This window comes from Vigna unguiculata, chromosome 2 (assembly GCF_037176805.1).
Source record: "Vigna unguiculata cultivar grain cowpea cultivar isolate G323 ecotype 2 chromosome 2, ASM3717680v1, whole genome shotgun sequence".
Classification (NCBI taxonomy): domain Eukaryota; kingdom Viridiplantae; phylum Streptophyta; class Magnoliopsida; order Fabales; family Fabaceae; genus Vigna; species Vigna unguiculata.
In genome coordinates, this window is record NC_140793.1 from 30,123,932 (window position 1) to 30,139,409 (window position 15,478).

A 15,478-nucleotide genomic window follows, 5' to 3' on the forward strand; every position below is an offset into this window, starting at 1 on the left:
AATGACTCTTTTAAAATTAAAATAATTTAAGAGATTTTTTTAATTTTAATCTATGATAATTTCGTTTGACTGGCTAGTTACAGTCCAGGTCAATTATTACTAAATCATCATGTCAACACCAGCATATTAAAAAAAGAATAATTAAAAGTAAATTAGTTTTAATAAAATAAGATTAATTTTATGTCCATATCGAAGATTTTATTTTTTCCAAAACTGTGCGAGAAAAATTTTATTACCTAAATATGTACATGAAATACCTAGTTTTATTTTTTTTCTTCAAATTATTTAGAGAAAAACAAACAGAATTTATTGTATTTCAGATTTATTATTACGAATGAAAAATGGTCCATCACACTTTCAACACCAGTCAGTTAGTTCAGGTTTTTAACTATTCATTTCTAAGAATCAGCGTGAGGCGACGTATGACAATTAGAGATATTAAAATGAATTTTAATATATAAGTTAATCTACTTTATTATAGATTTAAGTCAGGTTAAGTTGAGAATCCATCAATTCGTTATGAATTAAGTTAGGTTGTAAAATTTTTAGTTCACCATAAAATAAATTTGGTTAGATTAAGTTATTTTTAATCCTGCTCGTAGTGAAAACCCAGAGTTAACTTATTTTAACATTGACAAGTGTTTTTTTATTTCTTAATCACCCGGTAAATAAAAGAGATAAATAATTAGGTTTTCTTGTTCAATTAAACTTATATTTAAGCAATTCTTTATACATATTTCAAATATATATATATATATATATATATATATATATATATATATATATATATATATATATATATATATATATATATATATATACTAAAAGGAACTTATGTTTAAGTTAAAATAATATTTTTAAAATAAATTAATATGAAATCATTTTTATTATTGGTGTAGGTTAATTTTAAATTTTTTTAAGAATACTTTTTCATATTTTATTTTCGCAAATGCCATTAAGGAAAAAATTATCCAAACATACTTGAACTCATTATTTTGACTGCCAATCACTTCTCTTTCATTTTGAGTAATTTAGATTAAATCATTATGAAAACAGAAAGGAAACAGAGGATTTGTATTCAACTTCTGATATCAATTAATAATTTAAAATGCAACCTTATTTGATATTAAATTGATAAATGTTTTTATGTTGTATTGTATTTAAATAAAATATTAGTTTAAATACAAAGACAAGAAAGATTGAAGCCCATAAAACAGAATAAAAGAAAACTAGTGGGCCGTGGCCGAAGAAACGAGCCCAAAGCCCAACGTTTTTAACGGTCTTGTTAATAACGAAATTAAAACGAGATCTAGCGACAATATCGAAGCGCAACACTAGAAGTAGTAGGATCTGTTGTTGTTCCTGTTGGTTTCTACGACAAGCAAAATAACAATAACAGAGGAAAGGAGGGAAGAAAGAAAATCAGAGTTTTATTTTGGCTTCGTTGAGATGGCTACTCTATCAAGCTTCATCGCTTTGCCGAAGAATCCTAAGACCCACTTTCTCTCAGGTGATCACTTCCATCACTCTCATCATTACCATTTCCATACCAAAAGGGCACCACTGTAAACTGGAAAAGCTGTTCCCTTTTTTCTTACATTTTTTTTTTCTCAGTTGCACTTTCCACTGTTTTCCTTTAGTTTTTCCTGAGGTTGTTCACTGTATCAAGTTTGCCGCTTTTATTTATTTGTGCCTGTGTATATTATAATTCTCGGATACTCCGAAAGTCCCTGTTTTTTTTTTTTTGTTGGGTTCAATGAAAATGGAAGAGTTTAGTGTTTTTGGAGTGGTTTTAGTTGTGTGTGACTTTGGTGTTTGGTTCCCAGATAATGGGGTTTAGATTCATTTAGTTGGATTGTGTTAAGAGATTCCTCTTTCGTTAGGCTATGTTTGTTTTTGGGATGAAAGGAAAATGTGGAAGATGAGAATGTGAACTAAACTTTATTTTTGTGTATACCTAATGTGCATATTGAAAATATATTTCATTTCCAGGAGGTGGATGATACATGCATGCTGCCTTCTTTTTCTATGTTTTGTTTTAGAGAAGTATATAATATGGCTGCGAAACATGCTATCGTGTGATGTGCTGTTTTGGTCTCCAAAAGTTTCCTTAAGTACAAATTGATCCCCAAAGATATGAACTTGTTAGCAAGTTTATAGGACATCGGTAGAGTGAACTTGTTAGCAAGCCAACATTTTCATGACCAATTTGTGCATAAGAAAATCTTCAAAGACCAAAACAATACAAGTAACCTCTTTCAAAGATCAGATTATATTTGCTTTGTTTTATTTTGTCTTTTGTAATTGTGTTGAAGTCTGTTTACATAATTGTGATGCCAGGGGATGCAGTGTTGGGCAAGGTATGTGTCTTTTTATCATTACAGGTTTTAGAGATTTTTATATATGTGTACGTGTGACAAATATCTTAATGAAAACATCTTTGAGCAAAATTCATGGAATAAACAATGGTGTTTGATCCTAGCTACTGTAATTATAATGGTAACTTATTAAAGTTCCACATATCCAACAACACCCTTTTTTTAGTGATTTTCCAGAAATCTAATACTCAGATCAATGCCAGGTTCCTCATTGACGCCGATGGACAAATGCTTGTTGAAAATCAACTCTGGTGAACACTTTCCAGGCTCCTCTTTCAGAGCTAAAACATCACGTAACCAGCCACTTGTTATTCGAGCTGGGTATGATGACTTAAACTTCTTGTGCATTCTTTCTGTGGGGTGGGATTATATGACTGTTTAGCATAAATCTAGAGTATGATTTGGGATGTTAAAATAAAACAACTGACATGCAGATTTTCAAAGAGAATGCTATTTCTAAATACTGAAAAACTACAACAGTTGTCTTAATAACCTACAGAACATAAAGCAGAAAACAATATCTGAGCCACCTCATCATGGATGACTAATTGATAAAAAGAAACTGACTCTTAGTTTCGCGCCCTTAGATAACAGAATAATGAACCAAGTAAAAACCACAAATAGTAATAGCAGTTGACTCAATCGTGGGTATCACAAATATTATTAAGCTCCAGCTATTCTTGTTGTTTCATTTTGTGTTTCTAGTTAAATAGTGCTGTGATCATCAACTGTACCTTACATTTACCTCATTTGGTTGTCTAAAATATTGGCATGAGCATAATTTAAACAAGTTGGTATACCTTTTGACATTATGTAACTTTATTGTGTTTCTAATCTCTCTGCTAGAACAGTGGTGATGGTGGAAGATCAATCAGTGGAAGTATTTTTGTTGGTGGTTTTGTATTGGGAGGACTAATTGTTGGAGCATTGGGTTGTATCTATGCACCACAGGTATGTCTGCAGAGCCAACTTTCCACTTTTAACTCTTATTTCTTTGGATTTATCATTTACATGTGTCTCATTATTCATATCGTGTAATATTGTCTGCTTAACTCGTGAAGAATATTCTTTACTTCACTTAGGTCAAAGTTTAGTTTTGCTCAAATCAGATATGAATATAATTCTAACAAATCATTTACACATTGAATTATGTATTACTTAATTTCCATCATTCGTTTCTTGTAAAGTTGCAAGATAGTGTAGCCTTCATTATTAATAGGTGTATCAAATTTCAATATGCATCTATTTTTGGAATCATCAACTCTATGTTGCTTTTCAACAATTTTTTGCAATGATCTGATATATATATATATATATATATATACATATATATATATATATATATATATATATATCGATTTTTTAACTTGAAAGATTGTTTACTGAGTGTAAAGGTCAGGAAAGAGATTATTTTTTACTTCTGTTATATTAACTTTGCAGATAAGCAAGGCAATAGCTGGAGCAGACCGTAAAGATTTGATGAGGAAACTTCCAAAATTTGTGTACGATGAAGAAAAAGCTTTGGAGGTCAGCAAATTTCCCTGCAGTTACTCTTTACTTGAAAGTTGAACATTTTTCTCATTGAGTGTGTCTGAATGCTTATAGGAAAGAGGAAAAATATTACCAAAAATTGGTGCCTTGTGTAGCCTCATGAGTTTATCCAACAATTGAAATCAATGACCCAAAATATATAAGTAGTTATGAAATCACATAGGTAATTATTATTAAAACTATCGCATTGGCATAAAAAGCACAACATAATAAACTATATATTTGTATTATGCAGGTAGTGAAGGTAAATCCTTATAAATTATGAAATATATCAGAAACTAAAAGTAACTATGAAACCACACCAGGGAAAAAGAGGTTCTGAGATACAATGTAAGTGTTTCTATAGTGGTTGTGGAGTGTGAAACATCTTTTGGGGAAGAAAGTGACTCACTATACCTGTGAGTTTATGGTGTGTGGTTGGATTTTGATTTTCCTTAAAAAGAGTGACATGGTATATCATTATTGATTAGTAGAAACTTTCTGATATGCATTTGTTAGTGAAAAAAAACATGTGACAATTGTACTTATCCATTAATTTGTCCTCTCTTTCTGTCATACAAACTGATATACTTAAATTACTGTTTTTTTTGTTTTGTGAATGATGAAAACAGAAGACTCGCAAGGTGCTAACTGAGAAAATAGCGCAGCTGAATTCTGCCATAGATGGTGTTTCTGCACAGTTGAGATCAGATGTAGTCCCAAATGACGACTCAGATGAATTGGCAGTGAACTCAGAAGAAATGGAAGCTTCAGTACAATGAAATCAATGATATTTCAGCTCAAATTATCATCATCTCTCCTTTTCTTAGTCAAGAAAAATATGAACTTTGGTTATTGGTTTCAAGTGTTATTAGGAGTTAAATTTAGTTATCACATTTAACTATTTCATCTTATCATGGTTCATTGTTTACGTATAGGATATATCTAGTGGAAACTTTTGTTTATTGTGAGAGAAATAAGAATTATAAAGTATTAACAGATTGTGGTTGTGAAGTTGATGACCATAGCTTGCTTTTGCATAATTGAATATATTAATGTATGCAGTTGTCACAAGTTGATTCCAGCAAACGTATCTATTGGATGGGGGCATATGCCAGAATCTTGGATTTATCTTTATGTTCACATCAGGATGTGTGACATTGACAAATTTATACCAATAATTCATTTTGGAGTGCATCAGAAACTTGTATTGTTACTAACATTTGAAGCCGATACCTTGAATTCATGAATCTAACACTTGAAGAATATGATGGTGACTATGATTTTCTTCTATTATAGTCACCAATAACGTTGTCCCAATCGAATATGACGTTTATATGTTTTTCTGCTTTACTCTTGACCATTTGACAGTATCTATGGGAATTTTATGCAGTTTTTTAAATTCCTTTTTCATGTTGCAATGAAAAATTTTATATAAACTTTTAACAAATACAAGAGAAATGAAATAATTTTCATCAACTAAAATTAGGATATACACGAACTGAACATAAGATTTTTAAAAAGTAATATAAAATACGAATTTATATTTCAGATTATATAATCATAATGTCTTACATTTTGTTATTTGACTATTATTAGAAGTGAGGTCCAGTAAAATACAAAATTTGTAGAAATTTTAAAGAAGAAAATTTTAGAAAAAAGAAGTATGATGTTGATGAAACACTTGTGTTTTGAATGAATTCAGAAAAGAAGTGTATTAGCAAAAAACAATGAACGTCACCATAAGATTCAAAAAGAATAAGTTGATGAACCAATGTCAACGGCCATCAATATTTACTAAAAAGAATTAGGAAAGGCCAATCCCAAAACAGCAACCTCACTTATTGGAAGGAAGATGGTGACAGATACAATGAAGCATCCCAATAATACCAACAAATTTGTGCCAAAACACATGCAAGTCTTCATCTTCATCCCAAATTTTCTTCTTTCATGTATATACATAAAATACGTTTTATAATTTGTCATGGAAACATACATTACATTTAATTAATCAAATTAAAAAAAATATTTTAACCAGCTAAAGACAAAATTTTACAAATTTTACAAACTGATTTTATAAGATTAAATTAAATTTAAAGTTTATTTCTTAAGATGGTATCAGAATCATTCAAAACTTATCTTATAAGATTTGTTTGTTATTGAGTCTATTATGTCTCTCACTACTCAGAGATTTATTTTTTATTGTGCCTATGCATCACCCGTTAAAAGATACTCATTAATATCTAATTTCATGTTTAAAATATATATATACCATCAATACGAGAAAGTGTGTTAGAAATCTCACATAAACTAAAATAAAACAACTTTACAATATACAATATACAATGATCACTCATTAATTTTATTCTTTAAGTAATTATTTTTTCAATTTGATCGTTTTTTAAAACTTAATTATTTTTTAATTATAAAATTATTTACCAAAAAATATTTACAATAAAATTATAAAAATTATTCATATTTAATATTTTTATAATTATAATAATAAGAATAATGATATTTTACTTTTTATTACCATACAAAAATTAAACACATGAGTGCATGTGTTTTCATTAATCATTTTAAAGTGATTATGTTGATGATAAAAAACGAAATTATTTTATGGAACAAATTCAATGTATTTATTAAATGTTGAATATTAAAATATTTTAAATATATCAATTTTGATGCGAGAAAATTTAAAAAATGAAAAAGAGTTATTTAACCTTAGTAAGTTTCTACTAAGTTTCTTTATAGAATAATATTAAATTTGTTCTGGCACTATCGTTATTTCCTAAGTTATATGACTGATGACAAATGAAATTTATGTTGACATATCGATCATGACAAGTTGTGATAATTGATGCACCATGTCACAGTTAATATTGATTATATACATTTAAAAAAGAACTCATGTCATGAGTAATATCGACCATTTTGAATTAAAATAGTAAAAATGATTAGATAATTAAACAAAAAGAAAAGATAAAACCAAATAAATTTGTTCAGATAACTTTTCTCTCAAAACTTTTATATAAGAAAAGAGGAAAAAACGGAATTAATTATTTCTAAAATTAAAATTATATATAAACAACTTAATATTAATTTATATATGCATAGAATAATATTTAAAGTTTATCTTACATAACTTTTATGAACTTCTTTTTTTAATTTAGACATAACCAAATTTTAGTCTAAGTACTTATTTTATTTTGGTTAAAATACCTTTTTTTTTTCAATTTTCGTCAAGTTTTGTCAAATAAATCATAATTTTGGTTTTGTATTCAAATAAATAGGTCAAAATTTTCGTCAATTTTGTTTAATTGATTTTTGTTTTGTTAAAACCGTTTAAATCATTAACGGCCATAAACAATGATTGTCACATGTCATTTCGTGATTTTTTTGAATTTTTTTATTTTATTATTTTGATTTTTTTTAATTTTTTTAAATGTCCACGTGTTAACCCAGCAGCGTGTCACGTGTCAAAGTCAATGTTCTATATTCAATTTTGTCCCTATATTTGTTATTTTTGTTCAATTTAGTCCTAATGTTTGTTAACTTGAACCAATTTAGTCTCTCTCTAAATTGAAACCAAATTTAATTTTTATATTAAAATTCACATTTTTTATTAAATATTTTTATATAATATATTAAAATTCACATCATTATAACTTTGATATAAAAATTAAATTTTGTCATATATTCGATAGGGACAAAATTGGTCAATTTTAAACAAAATTGGGACTAAATTGAACAAAAGTAACAAATATAGGGACAAAATTGAATATACAACATTGACTTTGACACGTGGTACGCTACTGGGTAGACACGTGGACATTTAAAAAAATCAAAAATAAATTTTAAAAAAATAAAAAAAAACAAACCAAAAAAAACTACGAAGTAACATGTGGCGATAATTGTTCATGGTGGTTAATGGTTTAAAAGGTGATCGCGAAAAAGGACTCAATTGAATATAATTAACGAAAATTGAGACCTATTTAAATACAAAACCAAAATTAGTACTTATTTGACAAAACTTGACAAAAATTGGGAAAAAAAGTATTTTAACTTTTATTTTCTTCTGAAAGTTGTTTATATAGAAAAGATTTCCATTTATCCTGTGATAAAGTTTTCTCTTGAAAATCAATGTGACGAGCTTTATAACGTAGCAAAGTTTGGTTGCTCAATAATATAATACCAGATGAGTGTTGTGATTCTCATTTTAAGCCATGTTTTCTTTTTGTTAAAAGTTGATTTATTAGATAGCAAGTTATGTTGAATACGGAAGCTAATGACTCGGTCTTGGAACAAAAGCAATTATAAGTGAAATGAAACTATAAAAAAAAATGTTTTTCTTTGTTTGAGTGAAAAAAAAAACTATTATTATAAAACAATAGGAAAAATATACAGCAAACATTTTTGACAAAATTTTAAATTAATTTCATTCCATGATTACGGAGAATAGAAGTCACCTAACAACGATTATTACTTCAATTCAAATCAATTAGCAAAAGATAAAAAAATAATATAGATTAGAGGTCATATTTCGATAGGTTGATATGATAGATTAGTTAAAATAATTTAACAGCCGCGTCTAGATGATAAATTTATTATTATTGATTAATAAAAAATTAATCTTAATTAACGCAAATAACAATTATTAATTGGCATGTGCATACAATGAATGGAAAGAAAACGTACCATATACATAGTCCGAGTTCTAAACTATATTTAGAAAATTTTAAAATAATTAATATGTTAATAAAAGGTTAGTTTCTTTTTTATAGAAACAAATAAATAAGCAAAGAAAATCACTTAAGCCTAGGTGTACATGAGTAGATGATATATATAACTATGTCCTTAAAATAATTCATAAAATAAAACTGAACTTGCTCTTATTTCTTATTGACTCCTCAACTTTGGTCAAAGTTGGAGGAGAGAAAGAACAATCTCTCTTCCTCTCTGTCACTATATATATATATATATACACCAAACTCAATCTTCTGAGACAAGTATCTTCTCTCTCTCTCCTTCCAACTTAGAAGTTCTTTTGCAGAATATTTCAGTGATTCCAGGTTTCGATTTCTTCTTTCTCTTATCATTCATTTCAATTGTAATTATTCATTCACAAAGCAGCAATGCATGTTTTCGTTAGTTACTTCAATCAATCACTGTTTTCAAATCTTAATTTATTTGTTTTTTCTTCTCAGTTTCAAAGCCTAGCTTCTACTTTTGTCTTTTCTTTTTCAGATGATTTATGAATGCCATTTTAATTATTGGATTATTAGATAACTGTCATGTAGACGAGACTATGAATAACATTCCGAACTTGACACCATGATCGAAATATCAAATTATTTTCATTTTAACCGGCCTATAAATTTATAATTTTCATAATTAAGAAAATAATCATTACCTTTTATCTTTATCAAATAAACAACAAAATTATACTTTAGAGGCCACGGTGAAGAAAGTAGGTTGAAAATTAGATAATATACAGCAGAAAATGTGTAAGTGTAAGTACATAAGAAACCTCTCTGATAATAGAATTATGCAGAACTTTCTTCGATCTTCTGACAGAGTTATATCACAATTTTACAACTACAACTTTGCAGACACGTGTTCTCTAAGAAGACATGTTCACTGAAACTTTGCACCACATAATTTTCTTTTCAAACCACATCTAATGACTCAGCACTTTTGTATCAGTGTGGTTTGATCAAGTGCCATCATTCTTTTATATCAGATCTAGTTTTTGCACCACACTAGAAAGGAAGATTCGTTACTCTTATTCAGAAAACGAATTCAAACTCATTTTAATAATAATAAGTACTTCTTTTCCAAATCAAAAATAAGCACTTCTTCTCCAAATTGAAATTATTAAATGATCGCATGCCACCACTGTCTATTTATATAATCAAAATTAATTTTTAGTAAATGCATTCATGTTCATATATAAAACCTACTTAAGGAAGATTTATTAAATCTATAATCACATGAAACTGTTGAACTTTTCTTCGGTACAATTCATAACTTCTAGTACAAAACACAGCTTTCCTTTTTTGGATGAGGGCCAACCTTTTATTTTTTAACTTTTTTTTGGGAATGATTGTGTTCGTATTTTTTTCCTTTATTAAAATGGTACAAGTATGAGATGTACATTTATAATAACCAGCTATTAATAAATTGAAAAAATTAAAATTATTTTTAAAATAGATCTTGGGTTTGGTATTTTGCTTTGTTGTCAATGGTTCACCTTTTGAGATAATAATTGAGTTAAAACTGCAATAAACAGTGGTGGGCTGGCTGAAGTTTGAACGTGAAGGCCAAACACGCAACAAAACCACCACTTGGGGGAGGTAGATCTGGGAATTGATTTACGTGGCAAAATTTTAGAAAAAAACAAAAAAAACAAAGTTGACAAACCTAAAAAGTTGCTTGTAAATCATTATTGAACATAAACTAGGAATTATATAACATATTATACGTTGTAAATAATTAATATGAAATGTTGTAAATAATTAATATGAAATGGCATGATGTAAGGTTAAAATGTGGGACTTTGTTATTGCCACTTTATAAAATACACTTTACACGTTACATCTTCTTTCTGTGCTTTCTGTGCATGTTTAAGAAGTACTCAAGTTGGAGACGAATCTGTCACAACATTATACGTCCCTATAAAAAAAAGTTTCATTTGATTTCAGAGACCCTGTTGTCTCAGGAATCGACGCCTAACGTAACACTGCACCACCTACCCGATATGCATAATAAGACAGGACCCAAACAGTGGCATCGCATACGCATGCACATCGACGAATTTGATGATTCTGTTGTGATGTTTGGCTTTTTCTCTAGGAACTTCTAGTTCATTTGAAATAATTCACTAGTTTTTTAGTTGAAAATTATTGAACACGTTTGAACACTGGTGTGGTGATATAATATTAGATTATCTAATAATTTTGTCATACTTAGAAGATCAAAAACCACTGTCAGTAGCAGTTTTCGAAACTAAACTCGCCAATCGGCTGTGGCCCCACTTGAAAACACTAGTCAATCATTGGTTACTGTCACCCTTCATCATTTTGCTTTTCTGATTCTGGATTCGAAGGATTCATTGGTGTTCTTCACTGTTTCCTATTATATTTATATAGGGGCAAGCAAAGCTGAAAAAATAGTCCAGTAGTAATATTAAGCAAAGAAAAGAAGTAGATCAGCGCAAGAACATCAAAGGAAAATGGGTTTTGTGGAACTGTTGGAGGTGGCTTCTATGCCAATTATTCAAGTCCTTCTTATCAGTGCATTGGGAGCTTTGATGGCAACTCGGTATTTCGATCATCTTCTTTCGCCTGATATCCGGAAAGCTTTGAACAAGGTAAGATATATGCACACGTCAAGTAAAACATATATGTAATGATTAATGTACTAATATATGTCTGTTAAACAACACAGATTCTGCATTGTTCTTATCAAACCTAGTAACCTTTTCTTTGTTGTGTTTTCTTCTCCCTGTTTTGCAGATTGTCTTCTTTGTATTCACTCCTTCACTTATATTTGCCAGTTTCGCCCAGAGTGTTTCACTTGAAGATATGATATCATGGTACCGAGATATTTATTTTCAACTCTCAAATATTTCGTACAATTTTGAGTCAGTTTTAGAGACCCACTGATCAGAAGGAAAACAGGTTTTTTTTTTTGTCAAACATGCAAGAACTATATTTTCAGTCAAAGCTTCTTTATGAACCAATTTTCGTACAAAAGAGACGAGCAAATTTTATGATTTCCGGATTTCCGTCAAATCCTGTGTTATATATTACTAGTTTTACCCATCTATATACTTATTTATATAAAAGTGACAGTGTTCCCAGGTTTACTTTTCATGTCTCCGCCAGCAATGTACTAAAATTTATCACCCATTTTCAAAAATGGATACGGATCCATTGTTTATTTCTGTCAGAATATAATAACCTCTGTTAGTGGCAGAGAAGATGAGAAATCTCACTCATTGGCACTGCAGACTTCAGAGATATTACCTTCATTAATTATTTATAACACAGACTTTGATTTTGTGACATATTTTTGTGACCAATAGTACTGATGTATTTTTTTTTTTTTTTGCATGTTTGATGATTGATTGTAGAGTATATAAGTAACATATTATTTATGTATTAATTGGTTGCTTTCGGCTTAACCTTCCATGCAGGTGGTTCTTACCTTCTTAATTGGTGGAATAATCGGATGGATACTGGTGAAACTACTGAAGCCTAATCTGAAAGTGGAAGGTCTTATTATTGCTGCATGTTCATCAGGTACATATCATGGCAAAGTATGTTCAGAATGTGTAAAATTTGAAGGAATAGAGAAGCTGAAGGTGAAAAAATTGACTATGTATTTAGACTTGTTTGATGAATGCTTTTTCTTTTATCAGGAAATATGGGGAACCTTCCTATTGTAATCATCCCTGCTATCTGTGATGAGAAGGGAGGACCATTTGGTGCGCGTGATGTTTGCCGCAGTAATGCACTCTCTTATGCATCTTTCTCTATGGCGGTGAGGCCTCTACTTTTATACAGTTAAAATTTTGCTAATATTGTGCTGTGTATCTTATTATCTTCTCTTGTTTTGTTAATTGTACGTAGCTTGGTGGCATCTTCATCTGGACCTACACCTTACAGACTATAAAAAGCAGATCATTGAAATTTAAGGCACTGGAGGCTGCTGAGATCATGAAGGTTCCCAACAAAGAGTTCGATGCCAATGCAGAAACTCTTCTTCTCAAGGATAATGACAGCCAAAACACAATAGAAGTTCCGACATCTACCTATTATGGTGACACTGAAAACCAAATTGTAAGACCAACAACTCATGCACTCCACTACTAGCTATACTTGTTTCAGTATAATCCTATGTATTACTTTTTTATACCTGCTCAAAGCATGCATATAGCCCAATCTATATCAAACATCCTCGAATACAGCTAATGAACAAAAGGGTTGTGAATTCTCAGCCTGTAGACCAAGATCAGTCCAGTGTACCAGAGAAGACCGAATCGCTATGGCATAGAATAGTGGAAGTTATTACTCAGTTTCTTGAAGAACTCATGTCACCACCAGCAATTGCAACAGTGAGTTTCCTTTTTCTTCTGCTATCCTTTTTGTTTCCTTTGTTAGATAATTATTTTCTGTGTGTTGGTCTCTAGTTTGTACTGACATTCCTTATTTGCACTATCAGTTTTTTGGTTTCCTCTTTGGTGCGGTTGCATGGCTAAGGAACCTAATAATAGGAGGCAATGCTCCACTGCGTGTCATCCAAGACTCTCTCCAATTACTAGGGTATGTGACTTTGCTCACAAAAACAAATTGTTCTGCAGTGCAAGTTCTTTTCCATTCCATACACGTTGTTATCTGATTGAACTCTTTGTTTCTCAGGAATGGAACCATTCCTTGCATCACCCTTTTGCTTGGTGGTAACCTCACTCAAGGTATAAAAAAACTAGCCACCATATATATCATATAGCATACATACTCTTTAACCAATTGCATGGTCCAAAAACTGACTTAACTAAACTTGGTCTTGAAACTATTGCAGGCTTGAAATCATCTACTATCAAACCATTGACCCTCATCAGCATCATCATAGGCCGACTTTTCCTGCTACCTTTGATTGGACTGTTCATCGTAAAAGCAGCAGCAAATTTCGGCTTACTCCCGGTTGATCCTTTGTTTCAGTATGTGCTGGTGATGCAGTATGCTATGCCACCGGCTATGAATATCAGTAAGTCAAAGATTTTCCATTCCACGAACACATGCTTTTAATTGAAGTATCTTTTCTTGATCTTTCATATGCTATAGATTTCTCATTGACAAAATTCAATGCAATCATTACGCAGGTACCATGGCTCAGCTGTTTGATGTAGGAACTGAAGAGTGTTCAGTTATTCTGTTGTGGACATACAGTGCTGCAGCCATAGCACTCACTGCTTGGTCAACATTCCTCTTGTGGCTATTATCTTAAGTTGTCTTTGGTTCCTGAATTTTCCTAAAACAACAAAGGAAAAAAAAACAAATACAGAAACTCTTCTACATACTATGGCTGTGTGAACAGCAGTTTTGATGAAGAAAGAGGAATGGTATGGTTGCAATTTTGAGTGTAATTTGGGTTTTGCTTGTTCTTGTATCAACCTCTGCGCAACAACAAAGAAGTTAGATGATTGAAGTGTGAATGGTTTTGATCATGTCTTACACACAAGACACTGCCATTCAAAATTAGGTGTTTACAAACAAATACATATTTTCCTTTTCGACCACCTTCTGTAGTTAGGTTCTTAGTTTTTTTCTTTTTTCATATAGTTCTCCATTGGAAAAAGAAAAGAAAATCCAATTATTCTGATTCTTTGTATTTTATTCATTTTGATTTCAATTCTTGCGGTTGTAATTTAGTAACAGTCTATGTTTAATGATAATAAATTGTTATAAAAGTTTCCATTATGTAATAGAAACTTCAGTAACTACTAGTCTTAATTATTGTTTGAAAGAAGTTTGTTAAATAATATTTCTTAAGATAATCTCTAAAGGTTTGATACCGGATCATGGTATTTTTTTAGTTAAATTCGTAATTGTTTATTTTATAAACTATTTTTTATTTTAAGTTAATAAAAAATTTAGTAAAAGTATAACTTATAAGTGGATTGGAAAATAATAATTATTTTTTTTAGAATAGTATAATTGATCGTGAATTAAAAATATAATTTACACATTTAATTTTCTTTTCCAGCGCCTTTGAACCAAACTTCTTTTTTTTTTCATGCTTCTAAATTCTCATAACATGTAATTAACAAATTTTAGTTCATGTCACCTTTAAAAGGTAAATGAACCCGCTTTAATTACGAAAACATTCAAATATAAAATACTTTAAAAACTTTTGGTGGGAGCCTATTTTATTTATAGATTCTCATGAGACATAGAGCTAATAAAAGAATATTAAAGACTAATTAAGTTTTAGGATTTACAAAACTTTTGGTCATATGACCAATTTCTTAAAAATCTCAGACCTTGCAATATTGAATACATTACAGGTGGTTATTATTTCTGAATTATGAAACATAAAAAAAAAAAAAAAAACCAAATTCGTGGGCCCTTCTAAAAGTAACTAAAACATCCATAAATCACAAGAAAACGGATAGGGAAATGCAGTTTCTTCTCGCATTTTCATAAATATAACTTTTTTATTTTGAATTGTGTAAATTTAATATTTTGAAATGTATAATTTAAGATATACGTTTTAGGATAAGTCTCTTTTTGGTTAATGTATTTACGTATAGAATTGGCATTCGTCACTCCTTTAAAGTTATATAAAATTTATCTCTGTATTTTGATAATGTATGAAATTCATTCTTTATAACAAATAAAGTTAACTTTTACATAACATGTACGATGACTATGCTCACTCGACTAACATGTGACAGTCACGAGCATATGATTGAAATGTGTAATTTAAAAAAAAAAAAAAAAAAAAAAAAAAAAAATATATATATATATATATATATATATATATATATATATATATATATTTGG

The 15,478-nt window shown here is 29.6% G+C and overlaps 2 protein-coding genes across 3 annotated transcripts; both read left to right on the forward strand.

Moving 5' to 3' along the window:
- The first annotated feature begins 1,317 nt into the window (after positions 1–1,317).
- LOC114172993 (uncharacterized) lies at positions 1,318–4,922 on the forward strand. Its single transcript, XM_028057175.2, has 5 exons — positions 1,318–1,510; positions 2,582–2,699; positions 3,230–3,329; positions 3,819–3,905; positions 4,541–4,922. The coding sequence occupies exons 1-5, from the start codon at positions 1,450–1,452 to the stop codon at positions 4,688–4,690; spliced, it is 516 nt and encodes a 171-aa protein (XP_027912976.2). The 5' UTR covers positions 1,318–1,449; the 3' UTR covers positions 4,691–4,922.
- A 3,906-nt stretch (positions 4,923–8,828) lies between these two features.
- Positions 8,829–14,412, forward strand: LOC114174705 (protein PIN-LIKES 7-like). 2 transcript variants are annotated; one of them, XM_085669607.1, is made up of 11 exons: positions 8,829–8,980; positions 11,060–11,280; positions 11,426–11,513; positions 12,098–12,214; positions 12,334–12,455; positions 12,545–12,754; positions 12,913–13,029; positions 13,137–13,237; positions 13,334–13,386; positions 13,494–13,679; positions 13,795–14,412. In XM_085669607.1, the coding sequence occupies exons 2-11, from the start codon at positions 11,143–11,145 to the stop codon at positions 13,917–13,919; spliced, it is 1,257 nt and encodes a 418-aa protein (XP_085525733.1). In that variant the 5' UTR covers positions 8,829–8,980; positions 11,060–11,142; the 3' UTR covers positions 13,920–14,412. The 2 variants fall into 2 exon arrangements, with proteins under 2 accessions (XP_085525733.1, XP_027915333.2); XM_028059532.2 differs by lacking the exons at positions 8,829–8,980; positions 11,060–11,280 and having other exon boundaries at positions 11,426–11,505; positions 12,109–12,214.
- The last annotated feature ends 1,066 nt before the right edge of the window (positions 14,413–15,478 follow it).

Coding starts and splice junctions, on each gene's coding strand:
- LOC114174705 (XM_085669607.1), top strand. CDS start 11,143: ATGGGTTTTGTGGAACTGTTGGAGGTGGCTTCTATGCCAATTATTCAA. Junction 12,215..12,333: donor TATTGCTGCATGTTCATCAG/GTACATATCATG, acceptor TTCTTTTATCAG/GAAATATGGGGAACCTTCCT. Junction 12,755..12,912: donor GTGACACTGAAAACCAAATT/GTAAGACCAACA, acceptor GTGAATTCTCAG/CCTGTAGACCAAGATCAGTC.
- LOC114172993 (XM_028057175.2), top strand. CDS start 1,450: ATGGCTACTCTATCAAGCTTCATCGCTTTGCCGAAGAATCCTAAGACC. Junction 2,700..3,229: donor CCACTTGTTATTCGAGCTGG/GTATGATGACTT, acceptor CTGCTAGAACAG/TGGTGATGGTGGAAGATCAA. Junction 3,906..4,540: donor ATGAAGAAAAAGCTTTGGAG/GTCAGCAAATTT, acceptor TGATGAAAACAG/AAGACTCGCAAGGTGCTAAC.